This window comes from Rhodamnia argentea, chromosome 8 (genome assembly GCF_020921035.1).
Source record: "Rhodamnia argentea isolate NSW1041297 chromosome 8, ASM2092103v1, whole genome shotgun sequence".
Classification (NCBI taxonomy): domain Eukaryota; kingdom Viridiplantae; phylum Streptophyta; class Magnoliopsida; order Myrtales; family Myrtaceae; genus Rhodamnia; species Rhodamnia argentea.
In genome coordinates, this window is record NC_063157.1 from 25,003,714 (window position 1) to 25,022,503 (window position 18,790).

An 18,790-nucleotide genomic window follows, 5' to 3' on the forward strand; every position below is an offset into this window, starting at 1 on the left:
GAAAGTGTCAATGAAGATGTTCTGGTAATGAAACTCTAACCAATTTTAATGGCTAAATTTCCTCAAAAAAAAAAAATCCTCGACTTTATGTCTAATTTCAATTCTAGCCCAAACCTTTTTTTCTGCCTAAGAAAAAAAATTCAAATTTTCATTATAATTCCAAATCCATCTTGCTAAAAAAAAATGGCCATTTTCTTCAAATCATCGATATCAAGATACTAAGTGTCATTACATAGGAGGTTTTTTGTTAAGAAGACGAGAGTGTTAGTGAAGGTGCTCTCATAATCAACCTCTAACCAATTTTTATATTGATAATTTTGAAGCAATCAGTGAAGATTTTCAGACACGGTATACTTGGAATTAGGTTGAAAGTTTGCTGTTTTTTAAATAAAAAATTTGCAGCAAAATTGAAATTGAACCTAATGTTAGGTTTTTTTTTTTTTTTGTAGGGAATTAAGTCGTGCTCTTACTCTAGATCCGACAGAGGACGACGAACATTGGCCCATAAAAAATCGCACCTTTATTTCATGTCACTTTACTGTTTATGAAATGGAATTTAATAATGAAATGTCCGGCACAAAAATCTACTCTTCTGGTAGACGTGGCAAATCATATGGATAGAGCCTATTAACCCTAGCCTATGGTTGATGTCAAATCAGCATTTGCTCATTTGGCTGGCCTTGTAGCCCATCATGTTTGGTGAAAGGGAAATGTAACTAATAAACGCAACAAATTAATACCCATAAGAAAAAAAAATTAATTGAAAGTACTAATATGTTCGAAGCACAATTTTCTGATTTTTGTTTACTTATTGCAAGGAGGTGTCGACCAATTTCTATTGATATGTTGAATATCGAAAAGGATCAAAGAAAAAATTGCCTTCCCCCTTAGGATTTTTGACATTCACAACTGTATTTCTGGATAATATTGCGGAATAGTCTTCGAAGCACGAGTTAAATATCTAGCAATGAGCAGAGCACGTTCCTTTCGTTGTTGTTATGGCGAAAACAACTCCATCGTGTCGTGTCGAGTCTACCTGGTGAATGTTATTTGCATTCGCAAATCGGGAGAATTTTCTTGATGGGACGCAAACCAAACCGAAAGAATCTTGGTGGCTGCAATTTGTGCGTCGATCTCCCTCAATTGAAGGGTTGGACCAAAATGTTTTAAGCTCCAATTGTTTGCTTTTATGATTGTCTCTTTCCTTTGTTGGACACGAAAAAGGGCATCCACCGAATACAAGAATTTAACGTCGCAAATCTACTATTTCTCTATCAGTTAACGAAAAGAATTTTAGTGTCAAAGTGCTTGTCGATTCTAAAATTAGCAAGCCAGTCGGCATGGCGATTTCCTTCCTAAAAGCATTGCTTCTCATATTTTGTCAAGTTATTTTATGATGTCGAATCAACTTCTCTCGTACCGTAGAAGCTACGATGTACTGTAGTTAGGGTGGACGTATATCTCGGTTTCATCTTTTCAAGTTCCGCGTCTTCCGAATGTTATTCGTGTAAAATCATGCTCGTGAATACGCGGTATTCGAACCGTAGTTTCTCCTTCGAAAACACGAACTCGTCGCGAAAAAGGACATCAAATGAACGAACGATGGGAATTGGACTGAGTGGCTGTGCAAGAATCGTCGCGCATTCAATGTTTCCCCCCTATTCCTAACTGCCAAACGCCCCATCTTAATGCTTGTTGCGCCCTACTGTCGGGCCACCGCGAGAACGTACGATGACATACCGACTTCACCACTTGCATGGACACAACACATCGATCAAAGCAGTACTGCTTCGCCTCGTGGAGACCGAATGGTTGGTAGGATCTGAACATGTCGTGCTGTCGAGATCCGTAAAAGTACATCTCGCGCAGCCACGGACTCATCAATGGATCTCGATCGCCTCCGTCCATGACCTCTCTCAGGCAAAGGCATGGAGTTCGGAAGATGCAATAATCGCCGTTTGATAAACTTCTACCCCGTTTGTTTCGCGAAAAATATAACTTTCTCGAAGAATGTTTTCTGGGAAGTCATTTTCCAGGAAAATGATTTCCTTTTCCGATGTTTGACAAAAACTTGAAAAAACTCTAGAAAATATTTTCCACCTTTTCATAAGGAAAATTCGTCTTATTTTTTTCTTCAAAATAGACTACGACGCTCACTTCTTTTGAAGTCCCCTCTCTCTTGGCTCGCGTTTCTAGAGATAGAGAGAGAAACCCCGAAGGAGAGAGGCTTTGCGCAAAGAAAGCATGAGGCGACGGTGCTCGGAGCTGCGGTGCCGCCTCGGCCCGTGATGCAACCGGCATTCATTGGGAAGCAAGCGGTCCACGTTGATTGCACCGCGGAGATCTCGCAACGCCTCATGGAGGCCACCCTCGGCGGCGACCCGGAATCGGCCATCGAATGCCTTGCCGACCCACTTGTCGACGTCAACTATGTCGGGGCGGTGAGCCTTAGGACCGGGAAGGCTACTATCGTCCCTACGCGTCAAGTCCACCGCCAAGCTTCGCGTGGAGCAAAAGGAGTTCAAGACGGATGTCATGGCTCTATTCCTCGCAATAGCTTTTCTTGCTTGAGGCCGGAGCCACCGGCTGCGATCGTGGCCGGCAACTAGTCGAGGGAGCAGAAGGAATACTAAAAAAAAAAAAAAGATGAAAAAAGAAAAAAATAAAGAAAGTAATTAAAAAATAATTTTTATCCGAATAATAAAAAATAAAATTTTCGAATTTTGAAAAAATAAATAAATAACGAAAAGAAAGCAAAAAAATAATTAAAAAGAAAAAATAGTTGAAAGAGAGGAGGAATGAAAAGTGTGGAAAATGTTTTCCTCCTCTCAAAATGAGGAAATCATTTTCCTTAGTTTTAGAAGGTTTTTTTTGTTGACTTGAAAATATTTTCCGTTGACCGCTCATTTTCCGCCCCCCAAACACCGGAAATTGAGGAAAATATTTTCCGTGAAACAAACGGAGCCTTCAAATTACGAAGTTTGGCAAAATTAAAATGATTCCGGATCGTGCCCGTGAATATCCGTCGAGGTTATTGTATCGATCTCTTTATATATCTCACTCTTTTGATGGTATCTTGAGTCAAATTTCACGCATTAAATGCCTCGCTAATCGGATCGAAGGTAATCCATCCATACAAAACCCCATCAAGACGATTGCCAGTCATCACGTCGTTTTTCCTATGTTTGACAAAATCGGGCGGTCCCAAAACCGTATTTATTGGTTTATGGTGCGGGGCAACGATTGTGGTCCAAATTGCGGAATTGGTCCGAAAGGTGAGACGTGGCAATTCCTCTGCGCCACCGTATTGCAATGGGAAGTCCATTTTAGTTTTTTTCGACAATGGAAAGTTCGTGGATTGAACCAAGGAGGGCGGCGCTGCCCTAAAAACATTGGTCATCGGCGAAAATGTTCGGCGATGCGATATTAGAGAGTAGTAGACGAGTTGGGTACGCATGCGCAAAGACTGCCGTGAAAAAGAAAGGCGTCCCTTATTTTTGCACATCAGCATCATGTGTTGAATGTAATTTTTCAGTCTTTATCTACTGATATATTGACGAGTGTCCAGCAATTGATGTCGACAATTGATGTGAAATCTATTTTTCATATTTAAATAAGGTTGTTTGGGGGAAAAAACTCCATGAAAAAGGCAATGATTTCCCGAAAATGATTTTTCAAGAAAGCGTGTCATGTTTCTTTGTTTGGTGATATGTGACTGAATAAATTTTTTTTTTTTATGTTTGGATCTCATTTGAAAAATGATTTTAATCCCATGACTTTATCTCAATCAAATTTTTTTAATTTTTAATTTTAAAATATTTTATTTCTTTATTTTCTTTCTTCCTCCATAGCAATCGGTTAGCGGCGGCCATGGGCAAAGCTCGAGCTCGCCAGGGTGTGTTTGTTTGAGTGAAAGTAGTTTGGGGGAATTAATTTTTTGGACTTTCATCTGTTTGGTTTCTTGAAAATGACTTGGTCAACAAAAAATAATTTTCGATCCACGGGAAATTCGTGTACAAAATAAGAAAAGTAAAATCTTAAATTCAAATAGGTTAAAATAATTTCCGAAATTGTTCCTTTTACTTTATTTTTCTTTTCTTTTCTACTTTCTTCTACCTCCACCGCTCGCCGGACCTCGGCAATGGCGGTTGGCCGAGGAGCCTCGAGCTCGCCTATGGCCACCATTCCTGTTGTAATGGAGGAAGAAGGAAGAAAGAATAAAGAAAAAATATATAAAATATAGAAGTTCGTTTTTTTTAACTAAAGTAAAATAATGAGATTGAAATCATTTTTCAAATGAGAACCAAATATCGGAAAATGTTTTTGATCATACACCACCAAGGAAAACAATGGAAAAAGATTTCCAAGAAATCATTTTCTTTTTTCATGAAATTTTTCAATGAAACAAACACATTCTCAGTTAAACATTAAATAAATTCTCTCTCTTCACCTTTGAGCTCTCTCTTCCTCACTCCGTCGTCCATAGCCGCCCAAACCTTCCTTCATCCCCCATCGTCACCACCACCGACGGAGTCGTCGGCCCCGTGATCGGGCCGACCGTCGTTGATCTGGCCAATGGCCATCCATGGCCGAAGTCGTCTGCGTCGTTCTGTCAATGACCTTCGTCGGTGTCATGACGAACATGTTTAGGAGTCACCTAGTTCCGACCACTGTTGCGTCTAGGTTGAGCCACGGCCATCTTCTTCCGTGTTTTCCCTCGTCTCACGATTGGATTCGAGTAGAAAATGAAAATGCTTTCCCTTATAGAACAAACCACCGAATATTTTCTCGATCGAGACGGAGACCTAACCAAAAGGTAAGACGAGCACGAGAAGGAGGGGCGCTACTTTAGAAGATTCGTAGAAACAGGCATGATGGAGCCGTCGCCCACGTGGGCTTTCCGCGGGTCTGCGCGTTTTCGCGTAAGATTGGGCGATCTTTGTCCTCTTACTCCCTCCTTTGCATTTTCAGTTTTTTTTTTTTCTCTTTTTCATTCTTTGATTTTTATTTGAATTTTGGAAAGAGCGGGAGCAATCTTGTGGCCAAGGCCTCGTATCGTGCTATCGTACTTTCACCCACGATGATTGGACAATGATTGTTAGGTGGAATGTTTCCAAATATCTTGTACCGGTGATTTTTAATACGAATATATGGACGTAAAGGACTCATACTTACCGATAACAATCGGCAAGGGCTTGACAGCCATTCGGACTCTCTCTCTCTCTCTCTCTCTCTCTCTCTCCCTTTAATCTTCTCACATTTTATCTAGTCGGTCAAAGACAAATTACACATAAGCATCAAATTACCGGCTAGTGTTGATGTGGCGATGAAATTGTCATCTCCTCTTAATTTTAATAGAAGGGTCAATTCGAGTAAAAAAGTACGTATTTCAAGGATCCGATTGCAATAAAAAAAAAGGTCAAAGATCAAGTTGAACAATTTAGAAAAGTTTAGGGAGCTATAATGCTCTTATCCGAGATATTCATTTGTAACCGAATAATCATTAGACATTGCAAGCGTTGAGCCGCTAAAGGGGAGGGGGGCTTTTGAAAAGAAAAGATGAAGCTGGGCCTTTTCCGAAGGTCTTTGACAGCTCTGGTGTACGGGCTTTCTTAGCCCCTTAGGATCTACCCGGCCTAATTTTGGAAAAATAAGGTTATCTTGGCCCCTACGCTGTGAGAAAGAATTTTACCTTTGCTTGGCGATGCATCGTGGGCCCATATATATATCGTCTCTGCTAATGCACGACCAATTAATTTTTCATTTGCGTTCAAGGTGATGAGAAAGAACTTGTTTTGTACATTCTGGATTTATTCCGAATATACAAATTATGCACGTGATGCGATCAGCCAATCGTACGTTATGCATCCCAACTGAAAATTGAATTTCGAAATCTCTCTCTCTTCTGATTGGCTTGATTTTCCTTAAGTCATTGTGCGAGGGGCACGATTCCCAATTACAATACATCCTCGTTTTAATCAAATTGGACCAATGCGTCCGATCCATTAGATTGTACGAGGCTCGCGTGAAGGTCACACTATCCAACAATCAAAATGCACCGGGCCCATTAAATCTGGGTTCGTGCAAAAAAAAAAAAAAATTTGCTCCGTCGTTGGGCAGAAGACAAACATGTCTAGTACAATCAAGCGTGATAGTCTAGTGGTAAAAGGGTCAAACTCTTTTCCATGATGTTACAAGTTCAAGCCATTATCACGACTGAACGTCCGGGTTGCGACTAAGGCTTATTAGTTTCTCACGTGGAGAAACTTAACTTTTAGAACAGAAATACTTTTTTCTATTTTTGTTCCCGAAAACAATTTTTGGAAATAGAAAAGTGTTTGGAAAGCGGGAAAAAATTCTGTTCCTGGAACAAAAAAAGAACATAAACGCAGTCCGGTAAGCATAAAGTTTTTCTTCCCAAAACCAAAAAAAAAAAAAATAAAATAAAAGAAACGCTTTTGATAACTGCAAAAAGATTATTCCTAATTTTTTCATTTAATTAAGGGGACTATATATGTTAAAATTAAGATTCTTTATCTTTTTAACTTACTAAATCAAATTAAATCTCATTTGTTCAGTTTACTAAATCAAATTAGACCAATATATGTATAAGTAATTTATGCATGATTTATCAAATTACAATATGGACGAGATCAACTATAAAAAAAAAACTAAACGAGAAGACGGATTGGACTTGGACAACGAGAATATCAAATATGTTTTCTATAGATATGAAAAATTGCAATTATGAGTCACACGTAAATGTTCCAAAGTAGTTAAAAATATGATTACCTTTAAACGGGGACCCCTAGAAAAATATTAATTGCACTTTGAGTGAAATCGGGGACTAAAATGAAAAATATATGTGCATTTAGGTCCTTTTAGTCCAATTATGCAATTTTTTCACACATGAGGACTGAAATGAGATACAGGTATCAAAGTCTCCTGTCATGACTCTAAAAGTAAAAAAAATTGGCTAAAATGATTTAAAATGAAACTTTTTAGTCAATTTAAGATTATGTTCAATGAAAGGCATGTGATCCCAAACTGAATTTTTAAAAATTTAAGAATAAAAAATGAAAAGGAATTAAAATAAAAATATGGACTATTTTTTCATATTTTTCTGACCACAAATACTATTTTTCCTGATTTTCGGCTATTTTTATAATTAAAATAAATCCCAAAAATGTAAAAAATTACGCAAAATATTTTTTGTTCAAAATTAGTTCCTAGGGCTAGGCCAAAGCTTCCAAGGTTGATTTTGTAATTTTATTAATTTTCTAAAATAAAATGATCAAAAATCAAGTGTCAACATCGTGCAATAATAAAAAAGAAGAGAGTGTGTTAAAAAACAAAATTGTTTCCAATTATTTCTAAAAAAATGTTCCAAATGTGTTTCTAAAAAGTGTTTCAATAACACAGGAACAAAATTTTTTTGTTTCTTGTTTTTGCTCCAAAAGTATTTATGTTTCTTAAAAGTGTTCTTGGAATGCTTTGAGAACACTTTTTTATCATACACGTTTGTGTTCCCAAAGTGTTCCGGGAATACTTTGGAAACAAAAACACTTTTTCTAGAGCGTTATCATACGCAGCCTTAGTATATAGGTGAGGTTGTGGGGATAGACGCGAACGCCTATCGTGGATCGAGTAATTACGATTTAAATCGAACAATTAGAAATGGGTATCAAACATCAACAATAATGTACTATTTCGCCAAAAATGGTTGTCGACGAAAGATCTTTCACTAGAATTGGTTCTTCAATTTATTAAGAGGAGACGAGTTTTGTGATGATTCCGAACACGAGTCTCAATGAATCACAAAGGGACAAATTTGCTCCCTCAAAATTAATAGATGACGAAGTACAAAACACTTTGCCGAAATTTTATCGACGACAAGGTGCGAAGATAAATATACAATGTCAGAATTTAATATTTGAAAACTACACTAAGATACATGCTTGAATTTAATCGGCCATGAATTATCTAAACTACGACTAAAGTACAAAAAAGTAAAGTTTGTGAGAACGTTGAGTGCTTTGATTGATTCGAGAGGATTTTACAAATAGTACACTTGGAGTATTTACAATTTCCTATAGGCGGTTATAGCTTTGGAATTAAAAAAAAAAGTAACTTCCTAATGGTAGTTTGTGGAAATTACTTCACGAACACTTATTCAAACAAAGCTACCCAAATCTTAAATTAACGGACGTGAAAACAACCCCCTTCGGTTGCTCACTATCATATCGATGATTTTATCGAGAAACTTCAAAGCTCTCGTCAATAACTTCACATTGTGTTGTTGCTGACGAGTTGTCAATTCCTTTCAAGCTATCGGTAATATTGTTTATAAATGCCCAAACACTCTTCTCCTCGACTAGGTTTATCACTTATCAATAATAACCAAAAGTTGGTCATGCACCTCTTACTCCAAAAAAAAAAAAAAAACACAACAAACATGCACCTTTAAAATGGGCCCAATTACAACAAAAAGGATATATCGATGGTGGATTGGGCCACAATGGTTCAAGGGCTACTTAGGCACTTTCAATAACTTAAAAAGCAAGCGACCATCCAAACATTTCTTGACCGGTCGATGCGACCTTCGAAATACCCTTTTTTTTTTTCGGTGCTTATGTTTATGTGTGTGACTTCGAATTTTATTCCGAATTTCAAGTATGTAAAAGAATAAATTTTTTTTTTGAAGAACATATTCACAAAAATATAGAGCCGACGAGACGGCAATAATGGTGATCATCGGTGTTTGCCTGAGGGCAAGTGACAAAAGTTGCCAAATTGGTGTGGGGACAATCACGGTGGTAGCAATGGCAAGCGGTAACTTGAGAACGGTTGACAATACCGGTGGTGATGATTAGTGTCGAGGGAAGCTCCGTAAAGACGAGGTGGTAATCAAGAAACTAGAAAAGTAAATGTATCATTGAACTCACGCAAAAGAAAATATATCTACAATATCATGTAAGAGGTTACATTTGGCAATTTTTTTAATCACATCCATAATTCTTTTTATAAGTAATAGGTAAGTAAATTGACCTAAATGATGAATAAAAAGTAGTAAGAGCTTATTAAAGAATCGTTAAAAATGTTATATGCGAAATTACATCTTAATATTCACATGTTTTAAAAAATTTCAAATATTCACAATCAAATATAGATCGATATACGATACATTATTGCCTATTTATTCGTTTGGTTCGATGCGAAAAAAGTAAAAAAAAAAAATATCTCAGTGGATTATTCTTTCAACCATAGTAACAGCGGTATAATGTAATTTTGGCAAAGGAAAAGGAAATTTTGCGGTTTTTTTTTTTTTTTTTTTTTGGGTGTCACAACGAAGGCAATGAGTTCATTCGTTGGAAACACTCTCTCCGCGAGGCCCTGCAATTCCAGAGAATTACATGGCTGATTCGATCGATCGCAGTGCTGGAGCCTGAATTTCTCCGCGAATCGAGCCGCTTTCTCTTGGTTCCTCGGTTGGATTCCGGTTGTGGGATCTTCGCCGACGGCCAGGAACACCGTTTGTCAGCGTTCAGGTATGCATGGCTCTGTCTTTTTGGTTTTTCCCCGGCGAAGTTGCCGGGATGTGTGGTTGTTAGGCGCGAAAATCTGGAGGGCGTGATCTGTGAAACGATGCACGGGCGACGGATCGGTGGAGTGGAATTAGTTATTGCTCGATCCGATTCGTTAGTGATTTTCTTGGTGTGGTTGTAGAAATTGCTGTCGGATGGGGTGGAATTTGATGTGATAGATCTCGATCTAGGCAGGGAAGTGAGGTTGAGCTTCTTTAATGTTGCTCTAGCGAAGTTAAAAGTTCTCTGGACCCGTGCTTTGCTAGATCTCTTTCTTATCCCGATAGTGGAGATTGATTTTGTAACGGAATTGAGTCAAATCTAGCGACAAAGTTGTTTATAACTGAATATGTTGGCTGCTGCATTGGCTTATTGCATTGAAGATAGTTGATGAATGCAGATTGGTGTAGTTATGGACATTGGCAGGAATAGTTTTAGAACTCAAAATGTTATATAGTCGACGTCTATTGTCCAATCAAGGCAGCGCTAGTACATATTTTGCAAGTAAACTGGCATGATGCGGTGCATGAATTATAAGCATGGACATGCATGTTGTTTCTGGGCCAATTGATGCTCATTCGCCTTGGATGTTAAAAGGGTTGTACATTGTTCATTTTCAGGACAAAGTCTTGCCAGTTTTCTACAAGATGTCTTCAGCTCAAGATCCATTTTACATCGTGAAAGAGGAGGTTCAAGAATCTGTAAGTCTGGTTATTATTAATGTGCAATACTTTTGGCTACTTCCTAATGGAGCTGTTATCCACCCTTAGTCAATGAATGTTTGACTAGTTCGAACTTAAGATACCCTGATATTCTTTTAGTCCCTTGCTTTCCTACATCACTTAAATCCAAAGAACCTTACACGCATAGCATAAGGAGACTTAGTGAAGTTCTTTGCAGATTTATATGGAGCTACTTGTTGAACTCGTTTTCACATAGCATAGTAGGGATTGAGACTCAGTCGGATATCCTTAGTAAGTGATGACTTGATCTTCTGTTTGGATAGATTGATAAGTTGCAATCTACTTTTCACCACTGGGAACGTGTACCTTCGGATGATGGAGAGCGTGCACATCTTACCAAGGAGCTATTGGCTAATTGTGAGAGCATTGAGTGGCAGGTACATATGCTTGTTGTTCTTCTTTTGCTGTTTGCTTTACTTGGTTGTAAAACATCTTCTCTGCTATTATTGACATTAAGCGTCATAAAAAAGGTCTAGCAAGAAAGCAAATTGGTTGTGCCTCTCTCTTTTGGGTGCATATTTTCCATTTTTTTCCTCAGTTGCGAATGGCTAAGAGCACATCTGCTTCTTTTCCTTTAATTACGTAAATTTTTCTACTACTTACGAGATAATTCTCTCTAAATGAAGGTGGATGAGTTGGACAAAACAGTTGCTGTTGCTGCAAAAGATCCTGCCCTGTATGGAATTACTGAAGTTGAGCTCGATAAACGAAGGAGGTGGACCTCCTCTGCTCGAGCTGAGGTATATTCTATAAAGCCATGTGCGATAATTCTCCAACAGGATGTAGATATGTCCAACTGGTTCCCAGTCTCTTTTGAAAATGGCCTAAAAAGCATACTAGCACGAGGACCCTAGTAAAATATACATTTTGAAATACTTCTTTTTTTGTTAACTAACAAAGTCTGTGGAGATCTCCTGTTCTGGGTTGGTTTTAGCTTCTGCTGCTCTCCCTAAATGCTAAGCTTCCTTACAGGTTGGAGCTGTGAAAAGGGCTGTGATAGTGGGAAAAGAGAACAACTCGAGCACTGCCAGTGCTAATGGGATGCGCCGAGAACTTTTGAGGCTTCCGGACTCCAACCACCCAAGTAGATCTGATCAATATGTTTCTCGAGATAACGACGATTTTATAGCATCAGAATCTGACAGGCAGATGCTTCTCATAAAGTATGTTCTTGTTTTCTTCGCTTCTCAAGCTCTGACAAAAAATTTATTAGGTCTGCAAGAGATCTGCTTCAGATATTTGTTGGTTTGTCTGTCAGTTTATTGAATAAAGATCAAACCTCTTGGCATCAGATAGGTTTATTAATCAAGATAACCAGCCAAAACCTTGCAGTTTTCACATTATTGAAAATCTTTACTGCTCCATCCTTCATGGGAACTTTAATAGAGACTCTTGATAAAAATCTCTTTGTGTCATGTGGTGGAAAACAAACCTTTCCATTGGATTCTTCCAAATCTCATCCTACCGGTGATGTGCATTTGGCGACTATGCCATCATGAAATCATATCTGTTTTAGAAGTATTTGATGCCAGTGAATTTTTAGTTACTCCATCTAGCTACAGAAAAGGGAAAAAAAAAGAAAAGGAGTGTTAGTTAGTCATAATAGTGACTTAGTGAGCCGCTTGCAAACTGGGTAGATCGAATGATTTTTACAGAAGAACACTGTTAGGGGAATACAAGGATAATACCTATGGTTGTCAGCGTCAAGATTTTCACACCTTTGAGTTGACATTTCCATTCATTACTCCTCAGCGTTTAGTAACAAGGGTAGATATTTTTAGATCATCTCGGAGGAGCATGACATCTGTCCATCCAACCAACCACGGACTACAACATGTTGGTGTAAAAGATAATGAAATGCATGGATTTTGTCCTCTGTGATTGGTTGCGTGTATGGGTGACATAGTCCTCCCGAAACACCTAAAAGTCTCTTCTAGTATCAAACATTCTAAACTCATCTTTTTCTCTATTCGTCTGGAGGCTTGTCTTGGTGTCATGCATTCTCCTCGTGTAGTTATCTTATGTTTCGTGTTCAGTATTCCTGAAAAACAACTTCAGAAAGCTTACTTTTGTTGCACGCTGTTGTTTCTTTTCTTGCTCTCGTAGGCGGCAGGATGAGGAGTTGGATGAACTGAGTGCAAGTGTTGAGCGAATAGGAGGAATTGGGCTTACCATACACGATGAGCTCCTTGCCCAGGTCCATCATTCTTGTACTTCACAAGAAGTGCCTCTGCTGATTCTTTCCCGCGTTTTTACAATTACAAGCAATTTTGTGTCTCGTTTTCTCGGCAGTTAGTAGATGCTTTTTTCTCTTTAAATATTGGCCAGTTTTTGTCCCTTTGATTGGTATTATACTGAGATATCCAGTCTATGGTTCTTCAGGACCGGATTATTGATGACTTGGGCAATGAAATGGAGAGTACATCGAATCGTCTCGATTTTGTCCAGGTACGATTGTTTCTGCGAGTTTGGTTCGAGTAGGAGCTTCCTTTATGGAAACCAATTTGTGCATAACATATGTGGGAATTACTGCTGGGATTGATGACTGACTATTCACTTACTTTAACCCCACATTATTACCTTCTGCAGAAAAAAGTTGCCATGGTCATGAAGAAGGCTGGTGCAAAGGGGCAATGTATGATGATACTGTTCTTGTTACTTCTGTTCATTATATTATTTGTTCTTGTCTTCCTCACCTGAGGCCAAGGGACAATCGTGTCTGATGTTTATACCCCGTGGAAGGGACTTCATTTTTTTTTTAGTGAACTCTTTTGGAAGAGTTAGAGACGAAAAGAGTGGCATGTTCCGTGAAATTTTTGAGGAAAAGAGAATCTGGTATAGTGGAATTCCGTGTTAAAACTTCCAATTGTTCTTCCAGATTTGGAATGCTAAGACTAGAATTCGCTGTCGAAGTTAAGGCTTATCACATCGAATTAAGTGACGCAGAAAATTCCCTTTGGTGATCAAGGGAAAGCTCAGCATCATACCCCCTCTTCGAGGCGTAACTCGCGTCGCTTTCTGTCAACTATGAAAACCAATCAATCATCCAAAACTAGAAGGGAAAGCAGAGTAACAAAACCTAATTATGGATGTGGTCCGAACCTTGCTTTCTTTATGAATATCCAGTGCGTGAAAACTTTTTAGCTTTTAGGTGAGGAAGACTTCCGATTCTCTTTTGACCAAGGTCAGACAGACTTTAATGAAAAGTTCTAACGACGTCCGATTTCGTGAGAGACAATCTTAGCACTTTGACATATCACGGTTCTACGGAGGTCTCATGTCGGAGCCAATTAGTGTCTTAATCTTTGAAGTTGGTCCCTGATTTTGTTTGGGACACTGCAATGGAGGATTGTGCTTAGCTCGAAGCCACAGTGGGGAGCCGATTTGAACAGCTTCGAACGCGACCAGAAAAGCTAATGTCTCTTTTTGTGCCTTTCTCAATCATTTTAAGAGCAAGTATAATGCTCATTGCTCATGTCTGTACCTGAGCATGTCCTTAAAAAGCTTAACAAAAAGTACAAAGTTTTGCTTTCATAAGTCTTTTCTGGCATTTTTCTCCTATCAGAGAAATGAAAAATAATATGATAGGAATTGAGGGGGCTTGGGGGTCGGTTTCGGACCGATATAAAATTATTTTTGAGGTTCACAGCTCATTTCGCCAAACAATCCTCAAATTGTAATGATCTTTGGATATTTGGTAAGCACGGCATTACACGCTAACAGAAAAGCTAATGTCTCTTTTTGGGTCTTTCCCTATCATTTTAAGAGCAAGTATACTACTTATCTCATCCAAGTCAAAGTTGGGATCAACTTTACGTGTCAGACACCACCAACAGAGAGGGATTGACTCGTTTCTGTCTGCTACATTATCCTGTCTTGACCCAAATGCACCAGCTTTGAAATTTCCTCTTCCCTATAATGAACGCATAAGGTTGTCATGATCATTAATAGTTCCTGTGTTCACACGTACAGAGAGAGGGAGGGAGGAGAGTGGGGCTGGTCAGCCTCTTGGTCTTGGTCTTATCTCCTGCCAACGCAGTAAGATCAAAAGCGGGACCAAAGCAAGTACCGATTTTGCAGTAGTTACAGTGAGCAAAAAGAATATTCTAATTCATGGGAAAATTCCATGTTGACTACCTGTTACCGAAGCTCCTCCAAATTCACACTGACCTTCTCTGAAATGGGGCACATTTAGCAGAGCCTTCTTGAAGTCTGGAATAAATCTATCTTGATACTTTTTTGGCTTCGCTGACAATTTTTTCAAGTGGGTCTCGAGCCATCTGCCAAGAAAAGAGCCTCGAGTACTGCATATGGGAAATTGCTGGAGGAAACCTGCAAAGTGTGCGCATGCATCATCCAACAAGTTCTCGGGTCAGCCTCCTCCTCTTCCTTCTCTGATTCTTTCTCTGGAAATGCATTCCATCGGGATGTGATTCCTTTCTCGTTGGGCTGTGTTGCGCTGGATCAATTATTGAATGGCGAATTTTTTCCGTTGACTTTTGGCAAGAAACTAGGCTGTTCTTGTTCAGTGTTTCTCATATTGTGATTGATCATGTTTCTTCCTCTGTTCTTAACTTCCCTGCTTCATCTTTCTTGTACTTGTAGTTCTCTGAAGTTGAGCTTTACCGTTTACGATGTTCGCTTGATTTCCTCCCAGAATTTGATCAGCTGAAACAGAGTAGCAAGGTTTCAATTGGAAAGTCCTAAATATGTGCATAAGATGTGCATTTTCTCTGCATCTGCCAGTGAATCACTTGCATGTCCTGTTTCTTCTGCTTCCCTTCCTTTTTAGTGTTCACTTTATCCTGGCTGATGTAGAGAACATTTACCATAGCTCGCTTTGTGCCACCTCTCATCCAGAACGTGCGAATTATCATCCCGGTTCGGAGTCTGCCCCTCGTCGCGAGGGGCCGACTTCTGCGAATCCAGAAAAATCTCCTGTTGCATCGGGAGTCGTTTTGTCTGCCCCTATCAATCTGAAGTCTTTCAGCTTCAGCGATTTAAAGAATGCCACCAAGAACTTCCGGTCAGAGAGTCTAATCGGGGAGGGAGGTTTCGGGTTCGTCTTCAAGGGATGGATCGATGAGAGCACATTAGTCCCCACTAAACCAGGAATCGGGATTGTGGTGGCCATCAAGAAACTCAAGCCAGAGAGCTTCCAAGGCCATAAGGAGTGGCTTGTATGTATTCCACATTTTGCAAATTTGTTTCAAGATTTCTTTTTGTTGCTTTCATGTTTTGTTATGCTATTTAGTAAATTTTGACATCCAACTTGGCAGGCCGAGGTCAACTACTTAGGTCAGCTTCATCATGAAAATCTCGTAAAACTCATTGGGTATTGTTCAGAGTCAGACAATAGACTTCTAGTTTATGAATGCATGCCAAAGGGGAGTTTGGAGAACCATTTGTTCAGAAGTAAGTTCTTTTCCATCAGCTAGCATTTACCGTATGCTGGTTCGCACATTGCACTGTTTTTCATGATCAAAGATTCCTGAATATTTCATTAATGTAGAAGGCAAAATCCACGAAAATGTCACTACCATTAGTTCTCTCAGATAGTATGATCCATGTGGTCAAGTCGTGAGAGTTGGCCATGCCCATGGGAGTCAGCAGCCAAAAGAGCTAGAATATATATATATATGAGTTTGTTGTGCTTAGCGAGAAAGAAACAAGCTTTTAATTACATGTACATATTTCAAAGAAAGGGAAAAAAATCTGTGACCAGCTGTTCAGTTATGAACTCGTGCATGACAGTTGTAGTTTGTATTATTGTTCGTTGTCTCCTGAGAAGGGGATTGGGGTGCTTAGCAAGGTGAGTTGGAAGGTAATACTGCAAAATAGTCCTATTAGTCTTCCCAACGAGCCTGGATAATTAGCTCATTAGTGTGATCAAGTATGTTGATACTATTATCCAAATGTTGCATTCTGTCATTTGTCTCGTGGCTGCGTTGAGAAAACTTGTTGGAGGAGCGGCAATTGAGGAGGGTTTATAGAAGTGATTCCACCAATTGATGACATTATCTGATGCATGTGGCTCACAGCAGTTTGTATCCCTCAGTGGGTATTATTGAGCTGAATGTTCGGATAACCTATGTTGTGCAACAGCATTTGACGGCATCACTCTGCCCCAAATTAATTTCTTCTGTTGGTTTAAATGAAAAGCCTGCTTTTACAAAGTTCAGTTCCTGTGGTAGTGCGTCCTGCGCTTGAAGCATAGTTTCTCACGGGGTTGCCTTTTGTTTTAGTGCAGAAGGTGTTCAACCTATGGCTTGGTCTACGCGGATGAATATTGCGATTGGTGTTGCCCGCGGACTGTCCTTCTTGCATAGTTTAGACGCAAATGTAATTTTCCGTGACTTGAAGGCGTCAAACATTCTGCTTGACTCGGTATGCTTCATTAGTGAAATTTTGATTTGCTCTACTGTAGACCTGTGATATGGATTTGACATTTCATGCAGTACTTGAGTAGCTCCATGTATGCAGGATTTCAATCCAAAACTTTCAGATTTTGGCTTGGCAAGGGATGGCCCTAGTGGAGATGAAACCCATGTTTCCACCCGAGTGGTGGGAACTCAGGGTTATGCAGCACCTGAATATGTTGCGACAGGTCAAAATCTTTTTTCCGTGAGATATGTGATTTGTGATCTTATCATCGAAGTGTTGTTGAGCAACTGACCACACCCTTTGAATTTGTCATATTAGTAGCTGACTTTCGTCATTCTTTTCTCTTGTATAATACGCTTCAAATCTCCACTATTCTGCATACTTAAATATCAGTTCATCCATTTTGAGAGATCCATCTGATGTCAAAAGCCAATCTATCTCAGTTGCATAAGACCGTCGATATGGCCTTCTTACAGACAATTGTCAAACATTATACAGAACACATATATTTCGAGGTTCCTTTGTTGCCTCCAAGTGAAATAAGAAACCAAGGCAAAACAATCTGTCGACCATTATATACTTCAATTTCTGGAGAGGCATCTTTACTCCTCGGTCCATGATTACTCAAATTCTTCATTCTGCTGACCACAATTGCTCAATTCTCTTATGTAACCTCGTGCATGTGACTTTCTTCTGTTATGTCAAGATGAAAAGCAGATGCATGAAAAGCTGTGAGCTGTTATCTCTGCTAACCGATTGTAAATTACAGGTCACTTAACCCCAAAGAGCGACGTTTACAGCTTCGGGGTTGTCTTGCTAGAGTTGCTAACAGGAAGGCGGGCGATGGATGATGAGAGGGGTGGGTTTGTGGACGAGACTCTCGTGGAGTGGGCGAAGCCGTTTCTAAATGACACGAGACGAGTGTTGAGAATCATGGACATGAGGTTGGGAGGTCAATACTTCAAGAAGGAAGCTCAAGGCGCGGCCGCTCTTGCACTGCAATGCCTCCATACAGATCCCAAGAATAGACCGCCCATGACCGAAGTCCTATCCTTGTTAGAGCAACTCCAGACAACGAAGCAGCCACCGAGGCAACCGGCGAGATAGATCTTCGCGGGACTACAAAGCATCATACACAGACGCATTATGACTATTAAGATGATCTTACTCTAGTGTATGATTCCTATGTATAAATGAATTCATATTCTGCTATGTCAGTATGCAAAAGCTGTTTCATCAACAAAGGAGTGAAAAGCTACAAACTTTCACATGCCACGAAGCAGATAAAAGTTGAAACGCAACTTCAAAAGTTAGTTACAATGGTGGTTTATGACTTGACCCACCATCTTTTGTGGTCTAAGTACAGTACCAAAGTCGGGGTCTCCCAAGTCTTGTTTAGATTGTTCCAATTTCTTTTGTCCTTTCTGTTTCAAAATCAAAAAGATATTATACAAATCTTCAAGTTCCATCACAGAACATGCAAGTTAAAACGATGCTGTTCTTAACAAGCTTTTGAGAAAATTATGGTCTCTGCTGCTGACATGTCCTGCTCCCCTGAAATTCTTTCAACTGTCAAGGTGTCCTTCTCATGTTCCTTGCAAATCCAATCTGCTGACATCTTTGCATGATTAGGAAATACCTATTTCTTGGATTGGATTCACAAATTGTTTTTGGAAGCTTAGTTCCATGACTGCACTTCCCCTTGGAGAGATATGGATACTGGAACATTAAAGCGCTTATTTAATGATTATGAGATGTCTAAGTGACATGCTGCTAGTTATTTATTGCGGCCAAGCTTTTTTCACATCAATTTGGAATATTTTGCACAGATTTTTGTGTTGCTATGAGTGCCAACCAACTTCCTGTATGGTTGGCTGTGACTAGCCGGAATGGTATCCACTGACATACAAGGCGGACCAGACGAATTGGCATTATTTGCATGGAACCAATAAGAGTCGTACGCATAAATTCGAAGTACTCCAAGCTTATGGCCAAAGAGTTCCAACAAATCGTGGCCTACTTTTTGACAAGAAGAACATTAAACCTCCAACACAACGGGGACAAGTGAATCTTTGTCAA

The 18,790-nt window shown here is 39.4% G+C and overlaps 2 protein-coding genes across 2 annotated transcripts; both read left to right on the forward strand.

The window, feature by feature from the left end:
* Positions 1 to 9,429: 9,429 nt before the first annotated feature.
* On the forward strand, positions 9,430 to 13,133 carry LOC115735300 (syntaxin-61). The gene is made up of 8 exons (XM_030666490.2): positions 9,430 to 9,548; positions 10,205 to 10,285; positions 10,591 to 10,704; positions 10,954 to 11,067; positions 11,300 to 11,490; positions 12,434 to 12,524; positions 12,710 to 12,775; positions 12,917 to 13,133. The coding sequence occupies exons 2-8, from the start codon at positions 10,232 to 10,234 to the stop codon at positions 13,025 to 13,027; spliced, it is 741 nt and encodes a 246-aa protein (XP_030522350.2). The 5' UTR covers positions 9,430 to 9,548; positions 10,205 to 10,231; the 3' UTR covers positions 13,028 to 13,133.
* A 1,212-nt stretch (positions 13,134 to 14,345) lies between these two features.
* LOC115735297 (probable serine/threonine-protein kinase PBL3) lies at positions 14,346 to 17,978 on the forward strand. The gene is made up of 7 exons (XM_048283299.1): positions 14,346 to 14,557; positions 14,601 to 14,698; positions 15,188 to 15,507; positions 15,607 to 15,742; positions 16,578 to 16,714; positions 16,811 to 16,934; positions 17,481 to 17,978. The coding sequence occupies exons 2-7, from the start codon at positions 14,638 to 14,640 to the stop codon at positions 17,816 to 17,818; spliced, it is 1,116 nt and encodes a 371-aa protein (XP_048139256.1). The 5' UTR covers positions 14,346 to 14,557; positions 14,601 to 14,637; the 3' UTR covers positions 17,819 to 17,978.
* The last annotated feature ends 812 nt before the right edge of the window (positions 17,979 to 18,790 follow it).

Coding starts and splice junctions, on each gene's coding strand:
- LOC115735300 (XM_030666490.2), top strand. CDS start 10,232: ATGTCTTCAGCTCAAGATCCATTTTACATCGTGAAAGAGGAGGTTCAA. Junction 10,286..10,590: donor AAGAGGAGGTTCAAGAATCT/GTAAGTCTGGTT, acceptor CTGTTTGGATAG/ATTGATAAGTTGCAATCTAC. Junction 10,705..10,953: donor GTGAGAGCATTGAGTGGCAG/GTACATATGCTT, acceptor CTCTAAATGAAG/GTGGATGAGTTGGACAAAAC.
- LOC115735297 (XM_048283299.1), top strand. CDS start 14,638: ATGGGAAATTGCTGGAGGAAACCTGCAAAGTGTGCGCATGCATCATCC. Junction 14,699..15,187: donor ATCATCCAACAAGTTCTCGG/GTCAGCCTCCTC, acceptor CCTCTCATCCAG/AACGTGCGAATTATCATCCC. Junction 15,743..16,577: donor GGAGAACCATTTGTTCAGAA/GTAAGTTCTTTT, acceptor GTTTTAGTGCAG/AAGGTGTTCAACCTATGGCT.